The 9,381-nt window shown below is 40.3% G+C and overlaps 1 protein-coding gene across 1 annotated transcript; it reads right to left on the bottom strand.

The window, feature by feature from the left end:
- Positions 1 to 3,812: 3,812 nt before the first annotated feature.
- Positions 3,813 to 8,052, bottom strand: LOC102312505 (aromatase). The gene is made up of 10 exons (XM_014329824.2): positions 7,941 to 8,052; positions 6,619 to 6,840; positions 6,374 to 6,524; positions 6,107 to 6,261; positions 5,826 to 5,990; positions 5,574 to 5,688; positions 5,386 to 5,497; positions 5,034 to 5,196; positions 4,522 to 4,763; positions 3,813 to 4,259 (listed from the first exon to the last, which is right to left on the bottom strand). The coding sequence occupies exons 1-10, from the start codon at positions 8,050 to 8,052 to the stop codon at positions 3,999 to 4,001; spliced, it is 1,698 nt and encodes a 565-aa protein (XP_014185310.1). The 3' UTR covers positions 3,813 to 3,998.
- Positions 8,053 to 9,381: the final 1,329 nt, after the last annotated feature.

Below are 9,381 nucleotides of genomic sequence, written 5' to 3'. Positions count from 1 at the left end.
CTACGATGACCTGGATGACTGAGAACCTTCACAGACAGATTCATGAAGTATATATCTCTGTATCTCTGTCCCATCTGGCCTGTCAAACCAAAGTGTTTTGGGGACTCACTGGCTCCACCCTTAGTGCTTTTTTCAGATTATACTTCCACAGTCAGTAACATGACATAGCCCATCTGTAGCTGGAATAGCAACAACTATAAGCAAGCCAACAAGATGGGGGACATCATGATTTCAGGTTCATTGAATTTAAAAGGAGATTTTAGACTATGCCATTGGTATACTACAGTAGGAGCTGCTAAGGTTTGATAGACTACAGTGTCTAGTGCTAATAAAAGCCACCAAAAACTTATGAATGAATCATTATGGCTCAGCACACTTGAGTAACCTCTTTGTGACTAGGAAAAAGCAGAGGTTCCCTGGTGTTTGCACTGAATTTTTTCACATTCAGTGACCAATAGCAAGTAGTTGTGGTAGTTGTTCGGCCTCTGGACGACCACTTTCTATTACAAGGGGATTGCACAAGCTGCCTGGTGGAACAATCCTGCTCTGACTGCAGTTACTCTCAGACAGTTTGGCGAAGGTTTGCAAATAATTGCCATCTAATTTATAAATGCAGACAGATTGCCAACACATCATAGTTAATCTGTGTGCTGATGAGTGTAACATGTCTACAGTGTGTCTCTCTGCAATAGAGAACTTGACTCAGCTGTTGGTTGCTCATATTCTGCTTATATTCCTGTATAAAATTGCTGTCCTGCAGCAACACCGTCACTATTTCTGATCTTTTTCAGATCTACGAGGTTCTAGCTGGACTCTATATGTAAGCAAATTTCTGTTTAATATCAGTGTTTTTGTATGTACGCAGCAATAGATTTGCGATCAAAGGAAACAGATTTATGATTTTCCCTGATTTATCACAGTGAATCACCATTTTATTACAGATTGCACGTAGTTGCCAGCCTGACCCCATCCAAATGCAAAGTTATAGCAGACTGACTCTGTTTCTTTGCAGTTGCTTTGAGGACAGCAACTTACAGTGAGTGGTGACAGGCCGGGTCCCCGCCTTTGAAGTAACATTTCAAAGGCAGCGACAACCCAAGTTCAGAGCACGCTAGTTTTGGGCGTGTCGTCGTCTCCAACCACTGTTTTTCCTACTGTGACTGTAGCATCACCAGTACAGTAGCCAGAAAACCATAACAACATAGATCTGCTTTGGTTGTTGACTTTTACTTTCCTGTAACCCTACTTGAGCTGCTCCACTGCTATGATGGGTGCAGATGTCAAAGGTCATGCTATTGCAGTGTTTTGATATTTTACTTTGATGACTTAGAGTCATGTTGCATTTCCTTTGACACACAGAGTAGCCGATTTCTTTAATTATTGTTTTGTTTAGTTTTTAAGAGCTAATTCTCATTTCTAAAGACTAGCTACCCTTAAGAGGGAAGTAAAAAATAGACCCTATAAATAAAAGTTTTAATAACTTCTTAAAGAAAAACAATTGAGGGGGGATTTCTCTAAAAGTTATCAGTACTATAAAAAAGTTTTTGCAGTTCCTGCTGATGGTGATGTACAATGACTCAACTAGGCCCGTGCATGAGGATGTGATAATTAAAACACCATTACACCCTGAGGCTACTTTACACTGGCTGTTAACACATTTGTCAAAAGCTGCTGGAAATTGAATGTATACAGATCTTTATTTTAAATTATAATTTAAATTCTTGCATGCTGCTCGATAATCTGTCTGTTCAGGCTTTGTTCTCTTTTAACATAAATCTAAGATAGATAAACACGGCTCGCCTTAAGGGTTTTTGAACTGTGAAAAAAAATTGACAGATGAGCAGCAGGTTGCATGTGAAAAAACCTCAAGAACAGCAGCTTCAGTGTATTTTTAGCTTGATGTTTGTCAGTATTCACTCATTTACATCCATCTTAATAACTTAATTCTCTCTAGCTCTTCTTAATGTTATTAAGCTCACAGATGTCATGGAGATTATTATGACGAAATATTTTTTCCTCGCAAATTTGCAAGATCTCATAAAGATCTGTCTGGGCTGCATGTAAAATGTTTTCCATCCTGATCGAGGGCAGAAATGAGATTGGGGTTGATGAGACTATTATGATTCATTTGCTATATCCCACAACACCTGCAAGGAACAGCCTGTGATCTGTGATGCACACACACACACACACGCACTGAAAACAATATTACAGAGAGAAAGACACAGTCTCTCTACAGTAACAAACACACACACAGTCACACAGACAGTGACTTTGCTTCTTGCAGAGGTGCCGAAATGATTTGTTGCAGGTACTGATTAGCCTACCAAGCAGCTGTGTGCGTGCTACCCTTCCTTTAATACCCTCCCATCTCACTGTGATCAGCACCATAAGGCCCCAAGAGGTCGCATCAGTCAAGCTGAGACAGATACTCTTATTTTGATCGTGTCACTCTCTTGCATCACTGACACACAGCTGACTGTTGACATGCAGAAACTGCACTGCGCAGCTGAAACTCTGCACACACTGCCTGTTTGAACCCAGTTTCTTTCTCAGCCCTTTTTCTTTCAAACATTGAACAGTGATTGTTCAGCGTGTTTGTTGATTGCTTCTAGCAAAGCAATACAAGCTGAAGCATCTCAGTATGAAATGTATTAGCCACTTTTGCCCAAAGGCAGAGCAACTGAACATAATGAAAAGACTAGACGCTGAAGATAAAGATCAAATCACTGTATTAGGTGTTACTGCGCCCTCTCCTGACCAATGTTAGTGTTACATAATTGCAACAAGAGATGCCTTTTTTTTTCTTTTTGTGGCTGTCGAAGGGCAGTTTTATCACCCACTCAGAACAATCTCGAGACTAACGATGCCTTATAGATCATAAAGTCACACATGTTAGATCTATTGAAAAGCACCATAATGCACCGTTTACTGGAGTAAGTGAATCATCTCTTGCTTGTTTTGCAATTAGACAAAAGAGATCTGGTTACTTTGGTGTTATCAGACTTGCATTGGTTGTCTGTGGATTATAAAATGGCACTGTTTGTGACGACATGACTTCCTGATACTGTTTATCTGCTGTACATAGTTGGGGTTTTTTTTTTTCAAGCCTGACACAGCGTGCTGAAATATGACAAGTCTTTGCCTTATAGCTCTTTGGGAATCACCTTGTTGGTGCAAAAATACTATTTCATGCCTGTCAAACTGTGTTATCGTTTGCATTTTTCAGAGATTCACAAAAGAAAAGAGAACAATGAGTGAAAAAGAAGTGTCCAAAGAAAAGCATTCAAAGACTTTCAGAAGGTCTGGAAAACTATTCCTCAAGAGCACTTTAAAAATTACAAAAAATTTGGCTTTTTGGAAGAAATAATATTTAAAGAAATAAAGGCTCGCTGAAGACTTTTGCACAGAACAGTAGGGGAGTTAGCTGTTGTGTCATTGTTTGGAATTAAAGTGTGTGGGTGCAGAGGAACTCTGGGAAAATGCCTGGTTTTCTCTCGCTTTTTTTCATGTGCAATAAAAATTTTAATGAACTTACATTCCCCTTTGCTTCCATTGGACTTTGCCTTTGCTTTTGCTTTTGTTTTTTTGTAATAAAAGGACAAATTTGAAATCCTTTTTCATTTTCTGTGTTCTTAAATGACAAACGCACATTTATACCACATTTAATAAATTATTAATCGTGTGATTAGTTCAATTTAGGTGTAAGATATTTAAAAAAGGAGAATGAGAAAAATGTGGGGTCAAATAAAAAAAATACAAAAACAAAAAACTGTGAACTAAATATGCATGACATGCAGACAAAATGATGAGACGACAACACACATTTGTGACACAATAATCTACATTTATTTCAGTGTTAGCAGGTTTAAATGTACATTTCACATCATGCATACAGTTTGAGTACAAATACAATCTTTGCGTATATCAAAATATAAAGGCTAGCTTTGTGTCGTTATAAGATCATACAAATTAAGTATACAAAAGTACAGGTACAGCTAAAGGTTCGGGTCTCGGAGGGTTTGACAGCTGCTTCTCTGCCTGGGTAAGAACCTCATGTGGAGATGATCAGCCTCTACAGGCTGCTGGGAAAGGTTGTTGGTTTGTGTGAGGCAGTCCAGGGTCGGGCCCTCGTGACAACAAACAGAGTACTGAGACAGCAGTGTCACCAAAATGGATTTCATCATCAGCATGGCGATGTGCTTGCCAATGCACGAGCGAGGGCCTGAACCGAACGGCTGAAAGTAGCGCCGAGGAACCTGGAGGCAGAATAAGAGGACCGATGAGAAAAAAAGTAAAAGGAAAGATGTATTTTCAAGAACACGAAGCTCAGATGATCTGTGTGGGTGTGGCTTCATCAGGCTGGACTGAAAGAGTCTGATTGACGTGTTTCTAATTGCTGACTGGTGCAACTGGAACAAGTGCCAGACAAGAACAAATAAGTGTGACATCATCTTTTTCAACCAAGTTCCACCTCTTTCTAACCAGGAGAAAAAGTAAAGCAATGAAAGCACTACTCACATTCTTTTCAAAGTTTTCCAGATTAAATTGATTGCCTTTGAGGAAAAACTCGGTGCGGTGCATTCGGCCTGTGTTCAGAATGATGTTTGTGCCCTTCGGTATCCTGTAGCCTTCTATGATGTCATCAGACAGGGCTCGACGCATGGTGCATTCCACCACTGGGTGGAAGCGCAAGGATTCATTGATGAAGCTCTCAAGCACCTGCAGCTTGTGAAGATCCTGGTTCTGAAGCTGTCTCTCACCTGTAGCAGCAACAGACTGTTGTGAATTCAAGTTTTTCAGCCTGGAGCAAATGCAGTGAAATGCAATACTCCTGAGTTAATGAAGGTTATTGTGGCCAGGTTTTGTGGTTTTGGTGATATAGTTGGACTTATTCTTTTAAATGGGGTGTGTAAGCGTAATAGTAAGAGCTGTCAGTGTAGAGTGAAACAGTGCCAAGTGTCAAAATGTATCTTTGATGTGCAGCAAAGCAGTTATAATTGCATTTTTTCTTAACTGCTGCAGCCTCTTACCCACAACAGCGTCTATCTCCTGTAGCAGCTGCAGCTCCACGTGCGGGTTTTGTTTGAGGAGCAGAAGCATGAAGAAGAGACTGAGGGACAGAGTGTCCGGAGCTGCGATCACCATCTCCAGCACGCACTGCGTCACATCGTCAGCAGACAGCTCGCCGTGGTTCTGAAAACACAGTTGAATGCAAATATGCTGTCTGACCTTACTTGGTAGGCGGAAAAGAAATCCAGCATTTCACGTGCAAAGAGGAACTGCTGAGACAGCTTGAAAATGAAAAAACACAAGTACCACAAGGGAAAGGTTTTACTTTAAATGAAAGTATATTTGCAGAAGGAGAATACTTCGTAGACTGACTTGTGCAAATATGAGCTCTGCCGTGAAGTTGATGTCGTCCAGCTTATCTGCCTGCTCCATATTTTTCCTCTTTTGATCTACAAGATGTTTAATGGCATCGTGTAACTCCTGGCTGTGAGATAACAGATAACACATATTTAAAAAGATGAAACTAAAGGTGGGCTTATGTATGAGACTGAGCGACTCACGCTGCTGTCTTGTGCCTGTGGTGAATCCAGCCGAACTTGAAGTAGATGTCAGGTTTGATAAGCACATCCTGCCATGTGTGAAAATACTTTAGAATCTTCAGCAGCAGCTCTTTCTCTGGATGCAAGGTAACATAAATATATTAGCATGCTAAAATCGTTCCCATATCTTTTTGATCCACTTCTGGAGACAAGAAATTCTTTATGTACAGCTTGCATGATAACGCAAGTAACATATTCATGCATCCTATTCACCATTGACAGGTACGTTCAGGAAGAGTCTGTTAGAGATGTCCACCACGGTGCAGCGTATCAAACTGAGGATATCAACGAGTCCCAGGGTGTCCAGGTGGTCCAGGTGAGCCTTTGTGGAAGAGATGCAAACATCCACCGTCTGCTGCAAATTTGGGCCTGACAGAGCTGACAACATGAGATGGTTTTATGATTTAGTTTAGACAAATATTTGCTGTTTAAAAATCACATTTGAATAGCTGACTTTCTTTGTTTTGAAGTTCATGAAAGAGTTCCAGTTTTACCTTTAGCAAAATAGGTGCGTATCTTTTTCCACAGAGTTACGTTGTTGTTGAATATGATGCCTCTCTCGTTCATGCCGATGCAGCTGAGTCCCTGAATGCTCCCAAAACGTGAATTGTAGTTTCCGTTCTTCAGCACATGGTGCACTGCTGAAGCTCTGGTTTAAAAAAAAACAAAAACAATAACAAAAAATCCACTGCAGCTTTTCATTTTACTTCTTGACTGGCTAATTTGGTAGCATCAGCACTGACAGATTGAATGCAACTAACCTGCTTAGTATGAGCGTCTCTTCTCCGTTGATCCAGACTCTAACAATGTCTCCATACTTGTTATTGTAGTAGTTGCTGGCTGTGCCTATGCCAGTCCAGATAAATCTCAGATATGACAGAAGTGGGCCCAAACCCAAACAGAAAGAAGGACCTGTTGTATTAAAAAAGCAGAAAATATATTTCAGCTCTCACAACATTCTGTTGTAAAAACAAACAAACTCCTAATTAGAGCAACCTGAACCAACCTGGCGCAATTTTCTTGTCCGTGTGACTCCAGGCAACCAACAGCAGACAGACGAGCAGTATCAGCGTTCTGGTTGCCATTGATATTCCATGCGATTGGATGGCATTTGAGGTCACGGACAGATCTGCCACCACGGCGTCTAAGCCTACAGGACCCATCGCCTGTTCACAAGTAGAGATCAGATCCACGAGAAGGGTGATGATGTAGAGCAGCCTGCACAGACCTGAAGGGTCCAAATGCTCACATCTGCCTTTTTATAGGCGGTCTGAGCTGGTTACGTGCCAGGTCAGGGTAATGCAAAAGCCACAACACTGCAGGAAAAAGGTAAACAGTACTGTGGCAACCTTGAGGGATTGGGTTTGTGCTTGTGCCCTTGGGTTTACAGGACCTAGTTCAGCGGTTGCATGTTGGCAAATATGAGCTCATATTTGGCATTTTGTTGATGAGAAGGTTTTCACCTCCTTTAAACTTTAAAAGAAGTTGCTTTGCCTGTGAGAACTTGAGAACATCCGTGTTATTTGCTCTAGCTGCCTATTAAAAATCAGCTTTTCAATAAATGCACATTTTTCATCTGTTTTTATTAAACAAGCGAGACAAGGGAATGGATTAAATGTTAATATTGACATATGTAAGTGCATTTGAATTATATTCTTCATTACATTGATTCTAGATTTATGTTCAAAAGCTGACTTGGATTTTAGGTGATACATTTTCATTCAAAATCAGAGCTATTTGTTTTAATCAGAGCTGCTATGTATTCATATTGTACTCACACATGTGATCATATTACAGTAAAGTCTAAAAAATAGGAAAATGCTATCCATTTAATCCTGGCTTCCTGTGTTTTAATTTATTTGGCGTTGCTCTCAGATCCAGTGAAGCTAGGAAATAAGTTACACATAATACCAGTGTTAAATGCAGATACCATATTGTATTTGTTTATTTGTTTATCAGATGAATAAATGAAGATGATATGCTCTATGTACTACAGTAAAGCTAGACTGATCTGTTCATCTCCAGCCCCCAGACAGTTTGAAGAAAGAGTGGATAGCTGTAGCTAATGGAGAGACTGGTGGAAGAATTTTCCTCGCCAGAAAACAAAGTGGAGAAAAAAAAAGAGGTCATCAGTATTAAAGCTGGTCTGTGAACTAAAAACATGGAACAACTCGGTGAATATTGACATTATCTGTGACTTTTAGCCACTTTCAGTTCTCCGCTGAGCATTATAAATTCTAAAAATCCTCAACATAACCCATGCTGTCTGCTCTTGTGCCTGCCTTTGTTTCCTTGGCTCATTCTGCATAAAGAACCCTGCAAACTCACCGCCCACACTCCAGTCCAAGAATGCGCACACTTCAAATGACTGACTGTGTGCTGTGCCCCTGCCTCGATAACGATGCCCTGTGTGATGGCGTAGACCTAGATTGTTCTGCATGATTAAGTGGCGACAGCCCCCTTTGTTTCTCCTAAAAAGTAGAAGTGTGCGTAACCTCGTCTCTGGGCTTTGAGTTGTGGTCAACCGCATCTTTATCACTAGTATATGTTTACGGAGTTATTCAGAAACGAGCTGTTGAAAAGGTTTTTGAAATGTCAGAATATGTGTTATATGTAGGATTATATTATTACATCACATATTTAGATAAACATAAAAAAATTAAGTACACCCTCTTTCAGCTCTAATGCTTTACATACTGCACAAGGGTTACACACAATTTACACAACCTATAATTTATCACCATCCACAGTCATTGCAGGAGTGGACGTCCCAGCAAATTCAGACTGTGCAGTGCTCAGAAAAACTGAAAACCTCAGCTAGCATCTTAAACATCAAAGTTCAAGACAGTACAATTAGAAATAGACTGAAAAGGTATGGCTAGTTGTTTTGTCCACAGGTGAAAGGCTGTTCTCTCTGAAAGATCACGGGCACATCTAGAACAGTCTCCCTGAAAGAGAGATGTCCTCAAACCTCAATGAACTCAAACACTGCTTTAAAAAAAGAGTGTGCTGATTTATACCACGAGTTGTTGTTCTTCTGAGGTTATATTTAAATAGCCTGCTAAAATCATATATTTTTTAAATCACGTCCTGATGTAAAACCTCAGAAGTTAAAGAGGGTGAAGTTTCACTTTCAAACTAACAGAACAGAAGGAGAGACTGATGATTTTGACCAGCAGCGAAAGAAAGCAGACTCTCAGCTTTGTGCTGCCCGAGCAACCTTGGGGAATTTATCACATGATACACATTTAAAGCAGCACTGGAGAGTTGGTCATGAGATATGATAACACTGTGAAGCTGAACTTGCCTTCCCCACCAGCTCCGCCGCTGCACATTACAAGCTACATGCAACAGAGAGTGTTGCCTTTACTGTTTGACATTACACGCTGAACTCCACTTTATTCTTTTCTGTTGACACTATGAGAGGACTTACCTGCAGTACAAGTAATCCCTCACTTTTATTTCTGTAGTAGTCCTAATAAATTTTAAATTTCTGAGCAGGAAGAAGTGGGAGGGTGGATGAAGTCTTCAGGAAGGCTGGCCATCTGTCTGTCCTTGGGCAGGAGTCCGAATTCGAACATGGACCTGTGGGAAGAACAGAGATAAAGCTGCTTTCCCAGCAGCTGCAGCTTAGGAAGGAGAAAAGGCTACAGGTGGGAATGTCAAAATATAGATTTAGTATGAAATAATTGATAAGCCTTTGCAAAAAAATATATCTGGAAAGAAAAGAAAAGAAAAGAAAAGAAAAGAAAAGAAAAGAAAAGAAAAG

This window comes from Haplochromis burtoni, unplaced genomic scaffold (genome assembly GCF_018398535.1).
Source record: "Haplochromis burtoni strain Fernald_Lab_line unplaced genomic scaffold, NCSU_Asbu1 Contig_262, whole genome shotgun sequence".
Lineage (NCBI taxonomy): Eukaryota > Metazoa > Chordata > Actinopteri > Cichliformes > Cichlidae > Haplochromis > Haplochromis burtoni.
Note: the sequence above shows the minus strand (reverse complement) of the source record. Positions and strands in the feature narration are given on the sequence as shown.

Coding starts and splice junctions, on each gene's coding strand:
- LOC102312505 (XM_014329824.2), bottom strand. CDS start 8,052: ATGCAGAACAATCTAGGTCTACGCCATCACACAGGGCATCGTTATCGA. Junction 6,525..6,618: donor GGACAAGAAAATTGCGCCAG/GTTGGTTCAGGT, acceptor TTAATACAACAG/GTCCTTCTTTCTGTTTGGGT. Junction 5,991..6,106: donor ACGCACCTATTTTGCTAAAG/GTAAAACTGGAA, acceptor TCATGTTGTCAG/CTCTGTCAGGCCCAAATTTG.